The sequence below is a fragment of the Chenopodium album genome, chromosome 19, assembly GCF_948465745.1.
Source record: "Chenopodium album chromosome 19, dcCheAlbu1.1, whole genome shotgun sequence".
NCBI classification, from domain to species: domain Eukaryota; kingdom Viridiplantae; phylum Streptophyta; class Magnoliopsida; order Caryophyllales; family Amaranthaceae; genus Chenopodium; species Chenopodium album.
Genome location: NC_137852.1, coordinates 1,928,060 through 1,947,036, shown reverse-complemented (window position 1 = coordinate 1,947,036; position 18,977 = coordinate 1,928,060). Strand labels below are relative to the sequence as shown.

Below are 18,977 nucleotides of genomic sequence, written 5' to 3'. Positions count from 1 at the left end.
GCCCACCTTTTTTTTTTTTTTTTTTTTAAAAAAAAAAAAAAAAAGAAAAGAAAAAATTGGGGTTTGTAAACTGGGTGAAAATTTTGGGTGGGAATTGGTAGAGTTTATAAAAAGTTGATCTATTAATCTATTATGCACTCGAGTGATTAGTTGTTTTTTCTAAACTTGTTATTTTTATTTAAAGGAATGTTATTCATAAACTTTTCACCCAAAATTAAAATAAGATTTATTCTCACATTATTTTTGATATTATGCTTCATTTTGGTTTTAAATCATAATTTCTTTGTATGTTTCAATCTCCTTACCTTTGTGGTAAAAAAATAAAAAAAATACTAAAAAAAAAAACTCCTTATCTTGCTCTATTTACTAGATTGTATTAAAAATAACAAAGAATTGATAAGTTGGTGAAAAGCAAAAATTGTGTACATTCTTTTACATTTTTTTTATATGTTAAAAATCACCCCTAATGATTAGTGAGATTGGTGAGCACCTCCTTTTGCCAAAGCATCTTATTACTTGATAGTTTATTAATGGTCTAACACTCTTCCTAAGAAGTTTTTACAAAAAAAAAAAAAAAAAAAAAAAAAAAAAAAGGGATTTCAACGGAAAAAACAAAATTACAGTAAACTAAAAATAAATACAGAGTACAAAGCACAAGGGATTGCTTATAATGAGAGTTGATGTAACTTAAAAATTGGAGTACTTATAATGATAATTGCATTTGCAACATAAAACAGTACTGTGCAAGCTCAGTGATCAATAATCAACAGATGATTGAAATTGATCACACATTACATAGAAAGAAGGTGGTACTTAAATTAAACTACAAGTACAAAGACAACAATATGAAGGCTGCCAAAAAAAGCTACCAATGGCTACTTATATATACATAATACATACAGAAAATGTAAACCAAATCCATAGGAGGTGCAGGATGCTGTAATGCTGGCAGATTGATCTAAATGGTAAGCAGCCATTTTTGTCAAGTCCTGGAAAACAGAAAATGTGATGTCAGGTCAAGAGGAATGTATGATCTGTAGAACATGTCTGTATGATGGACAGAGGGAGCCAAATCTCAAGCAACCAAAGCAAAAAAGAATTCATGGTAATATCTCAGAGCCAAATTGATCTACTAGTTCTCCTTGACAAAATTTGTCTATACCAACTTCTTTCTAAGCCAGACTGTATACCACACATACTCCTGGATGATACAGCAACAACATGACCAGGAGTAGATTTAAGGTATGGGCTCTTTTCCCTCATACTGCCTCCATTTCATGAAAAATGGTTACATGAGGTCAAAGTTTGAAATCTCACCAAATATTGTCATTCATGTTTAATAATGTTATTGTCACATCCACCTGTGAGGTTGTAGATTATTGTTACCATCGCCAGTGAATTTGATGGTCAAATCACTCAAATGTGTGCATTAGGGAGAATGAAAACAAGTGTAACCATTTTGGCAAATGAAGGTAGTAGATTATTGCCACATCTCCTGTGAGGATGTGACCAAGCGTTTCTTGGTGGACCTAATTAGATCTAAGACATAATATAGAAATGAACCCCACTACAAAATTACCAAAGAAAGTAAATAACCCCATCCCAGTCCTGGTAATTTACTTCAGTCCTCATACACAGACCAATACACAAGTATAGTTGTGAGACTTATGAGAACATGAAAATGAAGAAGCATACGAGACAAGTGGTGCATGACAGCATAGGAGTTACCTCTATTTATGGACATTGAAAAATCACTTCTGCTTAGCTGTGGCAGTTCTCTGAACAGTGGAAACTCCGTCAACAAACTTGGTGCGAAATATGACATTTGCATTGTTGAACATCCCTTCTTTAAGAGAAACCACAATGAACTAGAAAATCCAAAAGAAATATATCAGGAAAAAAGATAAATTCTGAATAGGACCTTCAATTGTTTACCAGTAAAGAAAGCAGAAGACAGTAATTAATGGCATTTTGTTTACTGCTAATTTAAACTTAGGTCCACTATGATATTATGAATTGCATCAGTTAAATGACATTGTGAAAAAGAAGTATCATCTACATGCTGCTAATACTAGTATAAAATTAAAATTCAGTTACTTATTCTCACTCCTACGAAACAGCACTATACATTATGAGAGGCTCTCTCTACTAGCATATTAGAATGTAACTAATTTTAGCTAACATTGAACCCATCTTCAGGTCTGTAATCCTAAGTACTACATTTGCGCTTCAAACTTATTGAGTTATTGGTGATCACTGGTTAGCAGTCTGGACAATCTACCTATGTCAGTCACATAGACAGCTTTTCCTTCCCCCATCACACTAACAGAATCAGAAACCAATCTTAAATAGGAGCCTTAGCAAGTAAGTAAATTGTGACTATAAGATAAATTTAAAACCCGGATATATATATCAACCATAATTTATGGCACAAAATCGCAGAAATAAGTGTATTCAAACTACAACAAACCAATTATTTTTGATTGATATAGACAGTTGACCAGGATTTTTTTTTCCTTTTATATGAAGTAATTGCAAGGACCCATTTTCAGCTTCAGAACTACAAATGCTATGTACCAATACCACTACTCAAATAAATGAGATATAAGAGACCACATAGTTGTTGAGAGAAGTCAGGAAGATACTAAATCAATTTACATCAAACCCAAATTCAAAATTCACAATCAAACAGCATGGCCTATGGAGAACTCAATCGGAAACTTTAGAGCATAAACTATCAGGGAGACCACACAAACTGTATACAGAAACAAAGTAGAATGTAACATCTTTCTCAGGTACTGTAAATTTAGACCGAGGCAAAAGATGAAGAGTGTTCAACCTGAGACTGAGGGAAGTGAGTTTTAATCATCCTTCCAATATTTTGTGTATGGCTCAGATCAAGAGCTGCGTCAACCTAACAAATATGCAAAAACAAAAATTCAAAAGAAAGTTTACAGGCAAAATCAACCAGTTAGCATCAAACTAAAGACAATCTACTAAGCAAAAATCAAAATGGAGAACAACTAAACAGAGACAGAATTCTCAGAAACATGAACCAACTGACACAACTAGCTAGCATGAGGACATTCAGAAATCAGTGTTAGGCCCTCTCTACTAATACAAATTAATATAACAAACAATGCAATATAACTCCTTGCCATCCTAACCTACTATCTAAAGCAAGATCCACAAACCATGGCACACTTATAAGAAAAATAAGAAACACAGTTGAAAAGATCCATTTGACAAATTTATAAATGACATGACGATGCCATTTTTACAAAGTATCAGGTCTATTTACATCAACTCTAAGATTTAATATAACTTAATTACCTCATCAAGAATGTAAAGCGGAGCAGGTTTAAATAGAAGCAAAGCCAATATCAAAGATAATGCAAGCAGAGATCGTTGACCCCCACTTAGTTCAGACAGTGATTGTTTCCAAACTCCTCCAAATGCAACACGAACCTCAAGGCCATCTAAAAAACTGCAACCTTCAGGAGGATCCAACTTTGCTGTAGTCCCAGGCAATAATGTAGAAAAGATGGACCCAAAGTCGCTGAAAATGAAACAAGATGGCTACTAAGCACATCAAGAATCCCAAAAGATAGCAACTACTTCACTGGAAAACTGAAGTAAATAAGATTGCATGGAAGATAGAGACTCACTTATTAACTTTCACCCAAGTAACTTTCAAAGTCTCCTTTTTCTTCTCATCAAGCTCTTCAATGACCTTCTTGATCTTGGCCTTGTCATTCTGTCCAAGAAGACATATAAAGTGAGTAAAATATTTGGCAAGAGACATCACAGTAAAGTGATAATGAAAGCTAACCTCAATAATGTTCTTCTTGGATATCAAATCATTATATTCATCTTCTGCTTTCTCAAACATTGCCATAACCTTTTTGTTTACCCTTTTCTCTAGACTGAGAAAGAAAAAGAAGTTACAAATATGTTGCCCTCATAAATCCATCATCAAAAAAGCTAATAAAAATATCCAATTTTAAAATGCATATAAAAAATGCAAACTAAAAGAATTACATGTGAAGATTATGTTCTACCTTGATTGTTCACCCTGCAGTCTCTCTAATTCCTCCCTCGCTCTGCGAGGATCACGAGATGCAAAATCATAGTCACTTCCGCTTCGACCAAAAAGCTGCTTCTCAGATGCTATCCAGGAATGCTTTTCCACTAACCTGTCAACCTTCAAAGAGCACTCTTTCTGTTCCTCCTCCATCCTTCTCACCTATGCATGACAAATTATTACGCAGGGCACAGCATTTTGGGGCATCAAAAAGGTCTTAATGTATGAAAGATAGCTATTGCCAGATCAGAGATTATAGAAAAGACCATAAAGATTAGGCACAGTATGCAACAACGTAAATCCCCAGTATGGTACCTACTATTGGCTAAAGATTGTGCATAGATTTAAAATTTTGCTTTTCACAGTGTTATTCCTTAAGAGCCATACAGTACAACATCAAATAAATATACCATGGGACACATGAAATGATAGGGAAACCGACAATATACATCCAACGCAACTAAAACTGATAAAACTTGCAAATAAACTCAAAATTACCTCATTTTCCATCTTCTTCCTTTCAAGGCTTGCGTCACTTATTTTGTTTTGGAGCTTTTGCTGCTCCTTCAGAATACAGCTTATTTGTGAGTCGCATTCCTTCAACTTTGAACGAGCTGCATTAAGGTTTGATAGAGCCTCGTCATGATGTTCCTTAATAGAGGCCACCTGGGAAAAAACAATATAAAAAGTTAAAATGCTGTAAAGGTTACCACTAAGGGCACTAACTAAAAATCATGCATTCAGAAGATACAAAAACTGAGTAACCTTGACTTTCTGTTCATTGATTTCAGAGACCAAACTTTGGATTTGAGACTGCAGAGAATCAAGTTGGCTCTCAAGGGAAGTGCGCTCTTCAGCTACAGCTTCCATTTCCATTATTAATTTTTCTCTTTGATTTTCATGCCCCTACAAAATACACGCCCGAATCAGATGACACAAGGAAATGAAACAACAACAAAGCCATAGTCCCAAAATGATTTGGGGTCAGTTAATATTAATCGTCATAAGAGAAAGAGAAAAGAGCATAAAAAGATAACCGGTTGAAAAAAAAGTGAAAAGTGAGAAAAAGAAAAGAGCATACAAATAAAAAGAAGCCCATTAAACATGATAGGACTTGTTGCAAGGTGCAACATTTATTAAATAATCAGGTCAAGCACATTATCCAAATGACATACCTTGAGATCTTTGGATGATGATTGCATTTGGCTCTTAAGAGCTTTAATCTTCTTTTCTAAATCTTTGAGCCTGGCACCCCTACTTTTATCATAGTCTTTAATTGATTTCTCAAGAGTGGACACTTTCTTAACACAATTTTCATAAGCAGCTTGCTTCTCCTTCAAAGTAGATTTTGCATCTGACAGATCCTGCTCAATCTTCTTCAACAATTCTCCAAGCTGCATTGAATTTAAAATAAGAAAAGATCAACATTAGATAAGGAATCCCAGCTATGGTCCTCTCATCCATGTACAGTAAATAAAGTAGCAATGCACATAATTTACAAATCATGAAAAAATAAAGAGGAAGCAATACAACCTTATGATGCTCATTTTGCTCAGCACGGCCCTTGAATAATTCAAGCTCATATTCTTTCAGTTTCAACTGGTTGTTAAGGTCGTTAAACTTCTTCTGTAGGGGAAGGAGCTGAGAAATCTGCAAAATTAAGATACTTGTTAATTTTCTGAGCCTATGCATAAAATAATAAACAGAAAGCAATACTACCACAATTAAGCTATTTTTCAATCTACAAAAGTAGCAGTAAAGCTTTCAGAAATATTGAGAGGAAGCAAGATCAACTCATCAGACTCCTGTTTAGAGAAGTGACACAGATCTAAGTCAGAACCTTCTTAGAACTACTAACAACCCATCAGACAAATAAATAAAAAGGGTTTCAGAATCTCATTGGCCACCAAGAAAGTTCATTAATATTCTGCCATCCGTATATTACCAAGGATGAGGATACATAACCAAAGCTGGAATAAATATTTCTAGATAACCAAGCTTAAAATTTGCAATTAAAAAGGAAAAGTCCGTCCATATATCCACTGGCAAATCAACTTCAGCTCAATAAGGCCTCAGTAGATTTTTTTTTTTTTTTTCTCTAAAGGAGCATAATATTCTAAATCAATGACTTCTAAGCATCTAAATCACAAATTGAATTTGGAACATACTCTGTGCCAGACTTTACCAAAACGTGGTACAATGATGCATAACCACATTAAGCAATAACAAAATTGAGCAAGAAAATATATATGTAGATATTGCAATGAAATCAAACAGCAAATCAACTTTAAAGGAGTTAAACAGTATAACTGTTCAGCATCAGCACATCAGAGTATTTATACTCAGATCCCTACAACAGCAACTCCAAACAAGAAACAACTAAATACTTTCCATCCTCCAAGTGGATACTAACCTCCACTTCAATTTCAGATAATCTCTTCTGGTGAGTAGAAAGGTCTGTCTCAGCATCGGCCAAAGCGCAAAGACGTCCTAGCAATTCACCACCGCCCCTGACAACATAAAAAAGAAACTCAAAATCTGCTACCTAGTTTTGGTATGCCAACAGTATATTTCCATGGAGGGTTCCAGGAAATTTTGCCGCTATTGTATTAACTTGAAATAATGGAAGTTGAAAGAGTAGCTATTACCTACGACTACCGCCAGTCAGGAGGCCACTTGGCTGAAATATGTCGCCTTCAAGAGTGACACATGGCTCCCTGACATCAATGTTTCCATCTTTATTGAAGGCAACCTGTCACCATGAGTTCAACATTATATTAGTGTAAAGTTGGAAGCACAAAATTAGCTTCTGTACAAAGCTGTCACAGTTCAAGACACAAGAAGTTGGCATTCAACATATAACAGTTAGTTCCTCCAACATGCCACTGAATTTAATGCTGCAATTCATGAAATTATTCCAAAGACCAACTAACATCATGTACATATTTAAACGTCCATGTCGCAAATTTGACTCTGATGTATATTGCATATGAACTAACCTTTACAGCAGCTTCCCTGGTCTTGCACACAAAGGTGGATCCAAAAACGTACTCCATGGCCCTCTGTGAAATTCATCATATTTTGACATATAGAGTCAGAAGCAACTTCAAAGATTATACTTTGATATGTTTGAAGTGGATAATTCTTAGTGCAAACACAAAAGATGCTTAACAAAATTACAGAATAGTTGTACTACTAGTATTTTATTTTAAAGCTGCTTCTTTTTTAGCCTATATTGGATATAATAAGCAATAGATAACAAGCAATTAAATTATAAATTACATGAGATTAGGTAACAACAGAAACATAGACAAGTACCTTTAACTCCTCGTCATATTCCACCAAAGAAAGTGCCAGTTTTGCATTTTCCTTTCCTACCTGAAAATTTAGAATATAAGAACCACTACAAGAGCAAATTGTTAGAAATAGATATGACCTAGCATTAAGAGTGTAGAAACAAACCAGATTAGAAGCAGCTCGCTGTTTATCGGGAGCAATGACATGAGCTTGAATTTTGTTCAGAGGAATAATAGTGACTCTTCTTCGAAGATCACCATTTTGCAAAAGTTGTTTACCAGTGGTTTCTGTGTCAACTACAACATTAAATAACCTACCACCAGCCACAACCTGAATTACAAAACTGTAATTAGAAAGATAAAGTACATAATGCAAGAAAACACCATCCAAGTAGCAAACATAAATTTTTAAAAGGCGGAAGAAAAAAACTGTAAAAATTGCATCAAGTACCTCCAGAGCTGTCATTGTTGACCCATCTTTTATTTTGATGAGCTTTGCCACAACACCTTTAACCTTTGACCTCTCAAAATTCTTGGTAGGATCCCGGTAGGTGAAATCAACATTTGACAACTGTCCTTGAAGAACTCTTATTTTATCTTTCAGTTTCTGTACTTCCTCCAATTCAGCTGCACGTTCCTGATAATTGAAGGTTTTTAAAGAAGATGAGGGCGAAAAAATACTAGAGAGATAGAATAACAATCTAGTAATAATCATTATGATACTAACCTGCTGCAGAGCTTCCATGCGACTATTTTGATCTTCTTTAAAAGGGAGAGAATCCAATGACTTTCTAACAGCTTCGACTTCCTTTTTCCTAGTATTCAATTCGTTTTCTACAGCAGTAGCCTCATTGCGCTTTGACTTTAACTGATTAGTTTTCTCTACTAACTCCTTCTCACCATGGGTTATTTGAGTTTTCAGCTGCTTCACCTCTATTTCTACATTTCCTACCGCTACTTTAGCATCTGCTAATTGATCCTCCAAGCATTTCTCTTCATCTTGACTGCTCTTACCAGCCAGCACACCCTGTTCAAAACCATTCAGTACCCTTTTACATGATTTACAAAAATGGTTGTAAACAAACATTCAAGTAAGCAAATGATCACGATGTTGATCAAAACTGATATTGTACCTGGTATTCTTTTTCACTGTCATCTAACTCTTTAGAGAGTTCCTGAGCTTTTTGTTTAAGATCAGCTGCACCATCTTCAGCATTTTTTACAGCAGCAGCCCTCTCTTCCACAGACTGTTTAAGTTCTTCTATGTTTTTAGCAACCTTGCAAGATTAAGCAAATGTGAATTTTATCAAATAATTGTTACAGGATACACGACCAAACACGTTTGGAGACAAAAACACCTACCTTATCAGCATTCTTTTGTTCACCTTTGAGAGTATCTTCCTTATTTTTCAGGACAGAAGTCTCCTTTACAAGATCCTGAGCTAAAGAATACACTTTCTCTTGCAAAGTTTTAATTTCACCACCCATACTTGCTTCCTTCTCAGCTGTTAACTCTGACACTTTGGCATCCAATTCTTGAAGCTCGGACTTCATCCTAGATGCATTGGTATCAATTTCGGCAATATCAGTCTTTATTTGTTCCACTTCATGGACTGCACCATCTTTAATCTTCTCTGCTTGCACATACTCATAAGCAATGCAAAACCTTTTAAGCCTATCTAACTCTGCATTCCCATTAGCCCACTGCATGTACTGCATTCTTTCTTTCCTCAACTTTTCCAAAGCAGGTAAGATTTCCTGATCAAGAAGCTTATCAATCTCATCAACTTTACTTTGCTTTTTTTCAAGTGTTTTCAAAGCAGAATCTTTCTTATTTTCATACATCCTCGTCCCAGCAGCCTCTTCAAGCATAGACAATATTTCAGGAGGCTTCATGTTTAAAACTTTTGTAATACGCCCTTGCATAATAAGAAAGTGTGGATTATTCACATTGAGCTGCACTGAATGGAAGAGGTTTTGTACCCTGCTAGGTTGGGCAAGGTGCCCATTAATCAGATATTTGTTCCTTCCGCCAACCACAATCTGCAAAAATTGACCATAAGCATATAGCTCCTTGTACTTTCGATTTCCAAAAACAAACTTAATAGCTCATGACATTATGACTCTTATGAGCAGACGAAAAAAAGGTTGATAAATTACTAGAAAGCTAGGTTCAGACTGATTATTGATACCCAAAAAAAAAAAAAAAAAGGCCACCAGAATAAATAGGACATATTGGTAGATGAAAAAATTGAAAGAATTGTATACATTAGAGCGTTTATATCAAACTTACTGCATTGTCTTTACCTAGCAAACGAGTCTCACTATCGATGCTACTTGGACTCAGGAGCTCATATTGGTCATGCGATGTGTACAAGTGTTAGACTTGGCTAGATTATAAAATGTCAAAGTGTTCATACCCATATTAGAGTGCCAAGAATCAACCACCAATGCTTGAACTAAAACAAACCACAACTTAACTTAAAACCGGGCTAAAAACCAAAACTTTTAGAAAAGGATATAATCCGGGAAAGTGATCACACTCCACCAAACTATCTTTGAACAGTTTACAAATACAATGAACCATTTCAAGTGTGAATTGTGAATATTAGCACAATTAAAAACCCAATTTTGTATTTGTACAGTTGTGCTATTTCTCAATATACATGTAAAGACAATTACTGCAAAATTTAAATTTTTCGAAATGAAAACTGTAATCTTAGCAATTCAAAAAACAATAACTTCACTCAATTCTACAAAACAAACCATAAAAAAATACACCCAATTAGTAAAATCTAAGAAAAACAATATATAAAATTGAAGCATACAAACCTGACGAGTAACAGTAATCTCAGCACAATCCTCATACCCTAAAGGGCTCCGACTACGATCCGAGTTATCGAAGATAATCGAAACCGTAGCTTTAGTAATTCCTGCCTGGCCTTGCTTGTATACCAATTCTTGAAGATTAGAAGCACGAACTTGCTGCAAATTCGTAATACCTAGAACAAAGCAAATGGAGTCTAGAATGTTCGATTTCCCAGACCCATTGAGCCCTGTGATTGCGTTAAAGAAGGGGTCAAACCCAGGAATTACAGTTCTAGTAGCGTAGGATTTGAACCCTTCTAAGCAGATCTCATTGATGTGCATAATTATGAATTAAGGGTTCCGAATTAGAAACCCTAGAAATTGGGGGAAATGATTTTGTGGGGGTTTGAGAGGGAGTTAACTGGAGAAATGTTGTGTTTGAATTGTTTAGAGTGAGAATTTTTGAAGTTTGAAGAGATTTTTGAGGAGAGAGAAAGGTGGAAGAGGAAGAGTTTAATGAGCGGGAAAATTAATGCAAGGAGCCAAGGAGTGTGCTTTCAAAATTTTGGGAAAGTTTTCTTTGCCTCTTACTCTTTGGACCTATGGAGTTTTGACTTTTTTTTTTTTTTTTTTTTTTTTGACAAGAGCTTTGATTTCAACTTTAACCTAATAATGTGTTTCAAAAAAAAAAAAAAAACAAAACCTTATAATGAATCAAAATAAAAATGAATATTAGTCGAGCGATAAGCCTGAAACAAAAGTCGGTTAGGCATGACATGAAAATGAACTGACTTGTAATAAATTTAGCACACTACTATATACTACGTATATACTATGGTGGACCAAAAGGTTTCACATATTTAAAGTTTGGCACGAGCATGACAAGTCAAATACCAGCCCAATTTTATAATTATTTTTTACCATTTCAACAAAATACAAATATGGTTTTGCACGACACGTGTGTGAGGTCATACATGAATCACTTCTAAAAGACCCACACATAACCAACACGATACATTTTTTCTTAGCCTATTTTAGGCATGATTTAGTTAAGCACGAGACATAAGTTGGCACACACATATATAGTCACCTTTAAATATAACAATATCTAGCATGATTATATATAATTTGTGGTGATTAGAGGTCAATGTGAAACAACTAACTACAAGGTTTACAACTAATCACATACCAGTATAATACTCCATTCACCTTAATTGAAGAGCCCAATTCTTTGAAAACATTGACACCAAATTCTCACTAATATATTCGACTTGTTAAATAGTTATGTGAAATATGGTAAGATACTTAGATTTGTTGTAGTTTTGGAATATAAAAATTTAAAACGATTAAACGACGCAAAATAGAAGTGAATACTTCGTGCTCCATTTTAGGATGGGGAGTAATAAAAGGAGAAATGATTTAAATTTAAATTGCTGAACACCACATAAAATTGCTCACCCAGACACGCTCATGATTAAAATAAACAAAATCCCCCATTTTTAATTAGTTTTCAGCTTAATTTGTTCCAATTAAAAAAAAGGAAAAACAGTAATCAAAGTATAACACAAGCAAAAGGAGCAAGTAGCAAACGCATCATTCCTACTTCCTACTACCCTACTATTTTTTTTCCCCAAATCCAGAATTTTATTGATTAGGGCATTTTCAGATTTCCAGAAATTGAATTCACCAGGTAATTTATCGCTACTTTCATTCATTGCTTAAATCTTATCATATCAATTTGCATTATTACACTGTCTACCTCAATTTAATTTTCAGATTCAGCACTAATAACAATGAGTTTATATAGTGGTAGATCAGAGTTAAAGTTTAGGAACAATTTCAATCTTGTAATTAGTAGTATGAAATTTATTAGTTTTGTTGATTAATTTTAGGGCCAATGTTTCATTTTTATGTAATTTTAAGGTTTCATTTGATTTCTGAACTATTTACTTCATTATGCTTTCACCATTCGAATTAGTCGATTCCAGAAATTTGCTTTGTAATTAAATGTTAATTGTTACCTAATTTAGTTTTGAAGAAATTGCATGCCCCGCAAATCTATAGCTTTCTTGTTATTTTAGAAGATTATGTCGGTGGGTAGTCATATAATCATCAACTTCTCTTCCTTTTTGCTAAACCTAAAAACAAATGATGAATGAAGTTGTAAATGTCCTTCAAATGCGTTCCGTTTGCAAAAAAAATAAGCTGAAAGATACCAAATTTCATTACGGCGTATACCTTAATCTTGTTATGGGAGGAATTGGGCTGGCTTTGGCAATGGAGGGGAAATTTTTGAATCTCAATCGCCATTGACATCGGATTCGCTGGGAAGAAGCCGAATACGAGTAGTCCCACCTTCTAAGCGTTCATTATTAATGATGAGCTTGATATATGTCTGTAGTCTCTGTACTGGAGTAATGACCCTTGCATGATAGTTTTCTGATAATCCAAAGGTTATAAGAAATTTGACACTTACTGTGATACGCACTCTGTCATGCAAGCTAAGTGTGCAAAAAAATTGTTAAATTTGACACTACATTCGCAAGCTTGTCAAATTTGGGATCATACACTGATCTGTGAAATTCAATCTTGAATTGCAAGATCATAAAATGGAGGGAGTTTTTACCAAAATTCGCTCAGTACTTTAGCTTATTTGCTGAATTAGAGATGTTTACTGTTTGCTTACTGCACAACCAAAATTCTTGCCCATATTTTACTATTATTTTTTCATTAATGATATCTTCATTTCAGCTGTGAACTCATTGATTTCTTAATTTTCTGGAGGCTGTTTTCATGTGTAATTTTTGATGCATTGATGGTTTTACTTAATTATCTCTATTTTTACATCACTGCTTTGTTTTAAGAGTTTAAATGGAACTTCTTGAGTACTGTATACAATTTGTCTGAATAAGTGACTACTTGATAAAAAAAAATTGTTTGGTACTTTGGTGTCATATCCTGAACATGGAATGAGTTTCATTGATGTCATATGTTGAATGCTTCTCAAAGCGAACTTGTTTGAATTTCTTTTCAGATGTCTGGTGACGTTGAAAACCCAAAATCTAGCGAGGTGAACAAGAATGCAAATGTGAATGGATCTTCTGTGCCTGAAGTTCAAGTTACATGGTACAGTATCTTTTGTCAGCAAGTATCCGTCTATGGAGTAGCTGCTGGGTACTGCCTTTCAGCGTCTTTACTCTCGATCATTAATAAATGGGCTGTTATGAAATTTCCATATCCTGGTGCACTCACTGCACTGCAGTATTTCACCAGTGCTGCTGGTGTTTTAGTTTGTGGACAGCTGAAGTGGTTAGAACATGACCCTCTTGACCTTATGACCATGTGGCGGTTTCTACCTGCTGCAATTATCTTTTATCTCTCCCTTTTCACCAATAGTGAGCTCCTACTCCATGCCAATGTAGACACATTCATCGTCTTCCGCTCAGTAGTCCCCATCTTTGTTGCAATTGGAGAGACCCTCTTTCTGCATCAGCCATGGCCATCACTCAAAACTTGGGCCTCACTTGTCACCATCTTTGGTGGAAGTGTCATTTATGTGATGACAGATTATCAATTCACAGTAATGGCTTACACCTGGGCTTTAGCTTACCTTGTAAGCATGTCCGTTGATTTTGTTTATATAAAACATGTGGTTATGACCATTGGTTTGAACACATGGGGCCTAGTCTTGTACAACAACCTTGAGGCTCTCCTACTCTTTCCGTTAGAGCTGTTTGTTATGGGCGAGCTGAAGAAGATAAAGCATGATATTTCTGATGAGTCAGAATGGCATTCTTTTAGCGTCATCCTGCCGGTGGGGTTATCATGCTTATTTGGACTTTCAATCTCTTTTTTTGGGTTCTCTTGCCGAAAAGCAATCTCTGCCACAGGCTTTACAGTTCTTGGAATAGTGAACAAGTTACTAACAGTTGTTATCAACCTTGTCATCTGGGATAAACATTCTACTTTTGTGGGAACAGTTGGCCTTCTTGTCTGTATGCTGGGCGGTGTTATGTATCAGCAGTCTACAAGCAAACCTAAGCCTGTGAAAGCTGCGGAGCCACAAGAAAGTCAAGAAGAAGAACAGAAATTGTTGGAGATGCAAAGCAATATAGAAACTGATCACACTTTAGAACCTAACACTGAACTAAGAGAGGGGAAATAAAATGGATTCTGAGGGATTCTCTACCTATATGTTACCAGAGGGCTATTCTCTCTGCTGCCTTGTGCTGGAACCAAGACCTGCCCGGAAAATTTGGATGCATCGTCAGCTAGACTGCAAGGGCACTGGTATTTTCTCCATTGTCAAATACTAGTACCGAGTAGTGAGTATACTCGTGGTGGTTTTGCATGGCTTAGATTTTGCTGGTTCAACAACCAAATGAAAGAAACATATTCATTTTTTACATGTCTAGTTCTTTGCTTCAGCATATCAAAATGATGCTGTTGTTTTTTTTGCCACTTGTTTTGATATACAAAATTAATGACATGCTAGTTAGACTACTATTGATTACTTTGTTATAAGATAAGAGTTCTTGTATAAGTGATTGTCAAAATAAGTGCTATTAGAAAGGTACATTTTGAAACACTGGGAACCTTATAAACCTGTTTCTGTTATAGCCTCTTAGGTGATCTCTTATGAATATGTGAATGTTGATGTATTATTGTTAGTTGCAACTCTTGCAAGTTAGTTAGGATTCTTTTTATTTAAAATATTAAAAATTTATTTTTCTGGCTGCCGAGTGATTAAAACACCATGCTTACACCAATTGTAATTTCTGTACAGAGATGGGGTTGGCTGCATGAATCATGAGACTATCTCGTGAGGTCATCAGCCAATGTGCACAATAATGAGTAAACGCTGCAAGTGCAAGCAACTAGAAGGTGTTAATATTGTGAGTTCCTTTGTGTACTAATCGAAATCTCCCAAACCCAACACCGTACCACATCCAAAACACCCCTGAATCCTGAGCCCGGATTGGATTATCATGTAAATCTTGTAGAGTAGATTTTGTTACCAAATAACCGTAGTGCAACATACTACTTCCGTTATAGGTTATGTGCAACAATTTGACATAAAGTAAAGAGGGAAAATGTTTAATCGTTGCACATAACCTGTAACGGATGTAGTATTTATTTTGTACAAAAATCTCAAATACGAGTCTACAATGACTCAAGTTTAAGCCTTAGGAGTCTTGGACAACCTAAGTGAAAGGCAGTGGGCTTGTGGTCCTAAAATGAAAAATTAAGCACATCTAAGACATTTTGACAGTCTTACTAACGAAAAGTATGTGCAGGGGACTACTGCTCTCACCTTGTTCCATCTGTGACATTTCATTGGGAAAGATTCAATCCGAGACACATTTATTTTGTCATCAAGTATATAATTCCTATACAATTCATCAATTTGATCTAGAAAATTTTATACAATTCCTATCAACAACTTTTTCAAAAGCTACTAGGTAATGAACTAATGATCTAGAAAATTTTGAAGATGATAAAAGTCAAGGCGTGAATGCTCGTCTTATTGTTTGAGGTTGACTATAAAAATAAGTCTTTCCACTTGCATAAGTATTGATCACGGTACTTTTTTTAAACTTCAAAGAAGTTGCATGTTCTTCGTGTTTTACACTTCAAATTTTGAAACTATACAGTAATAAATATTCATCAAGTTAGTTAGTAACCAATTACCAAAGTTTCTATTCCATTTTGTACATTTTTAATTTTTTTATTTGTAGCTTAATGGACGCGACAGGGAGCAATAATCTTCAAGCATATCATGTTGAGCAGCAGCAGACGGAAGAAAAAAGTATCAAGCTCAAAGGCATGGAGCCTAAGCTATACAATGCAGCACTAATTGGATCTATCGAAGACATAAGTTTAATATCGAATTGGAAGGAACAGGCAACGCCCATGGGAAACAACATTCTCCACATTCATATAGGGATAAAGGTTAGCATCGAGTTTATTGAAGAGGTTCTCAATGATGAACAAGGTACTATATCATCAGGTTATTTGCTGCTATGGAAAGAGAACAACAATGGTGACATGCCACTGCACCTTGCTGCTAGGTTCGGGCACTACAAGGCAGTTCAATTGTTCCTTAAACGAGCTAAGGAGGTTAATCAAGAGGAGGTCACGCGAATGCTGAGGAAGACCAACAATAATAAGGATACTGCCTTGCACGAGGCTGCACGAGGGAGTCATGCTGCTGTGGTGAAGCTGCTAGTAGAGGCGGATTCTAGCTGTCCACATGAGGCTAATGAGGTGGGTGAGACTCCCCTCTATCTTGCCGCGGAGAGGGGATGTACTGCTTCAGTGGCTATATTACTAGAGACTTGTCATCCATCGTCTTTGGGCTATGGTCATAAAGGTCCTTGTGGTCGAACCCCTCTTCATGCTGCAGTCCAATGGGGTAACCCGGGTAAACTTCTCATCTCTGTCGGTATAACTAACCAATAACTAACCAATTTACAAGTGCATATTTGTGATAGCACAACTAATTATATGATCAATTGTTCTGATGAATATATTTCAGAGATGGTGCAAAAGATGCTGGAGAAAGAAACCTCTCTAATTAGGATACAAGACGATGAAGGGTTAACTCCACTCCACTCCGCGGCTGCAGAGATCAGCAAATATCAGCTTCTTAAGGTGCTTTTGCATTATGATAACCAAGAGACTGAAACATCAGTACTATATATTCGAGATAAGAAAGGACGAACACCACTTCACATTGCAATACTTGGGTGCAATTGGGGTGCTATAAAAATGTTGACAAAATGTCGTCCAGACTGCATCGAAATAGTAGACAATCATAGGCGAAATGTGGTACATTATGCTACAAAATGGGGTTGTCTCTATAAACTTAAAACTTGCCTCAAGAAAGGACATTTTGACAACCTCCTTAATGAAAAAGATGTAGACGGAAATACACCTCTTCATCTATTCGCCGCTTCCATTCCCAACCTTGGCCATGCTTGTCTACTAACATTACCGTGTTTCATTATATCAAACTACCAATTCCTAGACCTCCGAGCTTTCAATAAACAAAACCTTACCATTGGGGATATTTTCGCTTCCAAATTTCACATGCTTCATCCCGGTCGTTCTGTAAGTTCCTTTGATTTCACCTATTGACTGTCAAATTAGGACTAATTTGATTCATTCTATGTTATCTAATTTAATTGTTATAAGTAATTTGTATGTTTTATGTTTTGTTTCGTGTAGAATATACAACGGCTTAGAAGTCTGATTACTCCAAAAGGAAAGCGAGTCAATGCATATGAAAATGATGTTGATATAGAAAAAGCAAATGCTAATGCAGACTCAAAACTTGTTTCACTAAGAAAAGCAGCTCAAGGCCAGTCGTTGGTAGCGACGTTGATTGCAACGGTATCTTTCACTGCTGGTTTTACTTTACCTGGTGGTGTTAATCAAAACCCAGGAGAGAATATAGGTACGGCGGTGCTCAAGAGTAAGGCCGCCTTCAAAATATTCTTGATTTCGGATGCCTTAGCCTTCACATGCTCCACCCTAGCAATACTCATGTACTTCATTCTTGTTACTACAGAAAGTACCTTCATTTTTGAGCCTCTCTCACATTCTGCACTTATTTTGAACACTATTTCATTGGGTGCCTTGATGTTAGCATTTACCACAGGTGTGTCGGTTGTTGTGTCTCACTCCCCTCATCTTGTGTTTGCGATATGGGCTATCGCTATGGTCTTCTTTCTGTACTATGCAGTGCTAATCTTTCGAAATGTTCGAGCTGGATTGCATCACGCGAGAAGATGTTTGGCTAGGAGTTATCAAAACTTCTAGTAGTAAAGATGCATGTCGTTGGATAACTTGTGATGTATTATTGCCTTTCATATCTCAAACTGTTAGTTCGGATTGTTGAAAAAGTAATACTTCAAAGTTTTTTTACTAGTGGACCTTCATTATCTGATTTTTTTGTTTTTATTTTTTTTTTGTTGTTGTTTAGAGAGCCACAATGGCGGGCGATGAGAATCGATCCCAAGATCTCTAGGAACTTGGAGGGGAGCTATAACCACTTGAGCTATCCCTTACTCTCTCATCTGATGTATTTGTTAGTAATACTAAAACTGAACATTAGCCCTTATATAGTTTTGAGACTTTAACATTACAATCTGAACATGTCACTCTGTTATGGAGATGTGATTAACAATGAGCATTTCTCATTCACGTACATGGGTTAAATCTGTGCGAATTGGAATAAGATATGAACTAAATGAGATTAGTTCATACTTCAAAATAAACAGGAACATGAAAATATATTGGAGTTCTTACTCGTAGCATGTTGCCCAAAATCATTACAAAATCTCCTCACAATCACCATAGATTTCGAGTAGCACATCATTGAGCTCATCCTGGAACTAAAAAAAGAGTAGGAAACACAACATAGCAACAGAACATTAGGGATCTATTGGAAACTAAACAAGCATTCCTCAGTTCCCACCAATATAACACAACAAAAATCTCTAGACAGTCACTATCCAGCAGAAATAGTTCTTATGGGGCTGATGCAATGTTGGAGTTAGCTTTGGGATGTTCAAAGGAGTTTAACACTCACGTCGGCCTTCAGGTCCATAGTGGTCAGGACCAGGAGTAGGGTAGGGTAGGATATGATTCAGGGTGAAAGTCATTCGACACTGATACTTTCAGGTTCATGAAGATAAGATCCTACAATCCGCTTAAAGAACCAAATCCACCAAGTGAAGAATAGTACCACACCTTCATTAAGGTTTCCAAACCATCAATACAAA

The 18,977-nt window shown here is 35.8% G+C and overlaps 2 protein-coding genes and 1 pseudogene across 3 annotated transcripts; 2 read left to right on the top strand and 1 right to left on the bottom strand.

The window, feature by feature from the left end:
• Positions 1 to 670: 670 nt before the first annotated feature.
• LOC145593817 (structural maintenance of chromosomes protein 2-1-like) lies at positions 671 to 10,694 on the bottom strand. The gene is made up of 21 exons (XM_081650185.1): positions 10,213 to 10,694; positions 8,743 to 9,423; positions 8,514 to 8,657; positions 8,108 to 8,407; positions 7,832 to 8,017; positions 7,547 to 7,711; positions 7,403 to 7,462; positions 7,084 to 7,146; positions 6,733 to 6,836; positions 6,498 to 6,594; positions 5,618 to 5,734; positions 5,260 to 5,478; positions 4,850 to 4,990; positions 4,583 to 4,750; positions 4,062 to 4,246; positions 3,833 to 3,926; positions 3,669 to 3,757; positions 3,334 to 3,559; positions 2,840 to 2,914; positions 1,729 to 1,868; positions 671 to 989 (listed from the first exon to the last, which is right to left on the bottom strand). Exons 1-20 carry the CDS (start codon positions 10,528 to 10,530, stop codon positions 1,752 to 1,754), a joined length of 3,549 nt encoding a protein of 1,182 aa, XP_081506311.1. The 5' UTR covers positions 10,531 to 10,694; the 3' UTR covers positions 671 to 989; positions 1,729 to 1,751.
• A 1,057-nt stretch (positions 10,695 to 11,751) lies between these two features.
• On the top strand, positions 11,752 to 14,858 carry LOC145594918 (GDP-mannose transporter GONST3 pseudogene; annotated as a pseudogene). Its single transcript, XR_014102888.1, has 2 exons — positions 11,752 to 11,878; positions 13,223 to 14,858. The product of XR_014102888.1 is annotated as a GDP-mannose transporter GONST3 pseudogene (transcript).
• Positions 14,859 to 15,817: 959 nt separating this feature from the next.
• LOC145595514 (uncharacterized) lies at positions 15,818 to 18,025 on the top strand. The gene is made up of 3 exons (XM_081651931.1): positions 15,818 to 16,612; positions 16,727 to 17,301; positions 17,419 to 18,025. The coding sequence occupies exons 1-3, from the start codon at positions 15,931 to 15,933 to the stop codon at positions 18,010 to 18,012; spliced, it is 1,851 nt and encodes a 616-aa protein (XP_081508057.1). The 5' UTR covers positions 15,818 to 15,930; the 3' UTR covers positions 18,013 to 18,025.
• Positions 18,026 to 18,977: the final 952 nt, after the last annotated feature.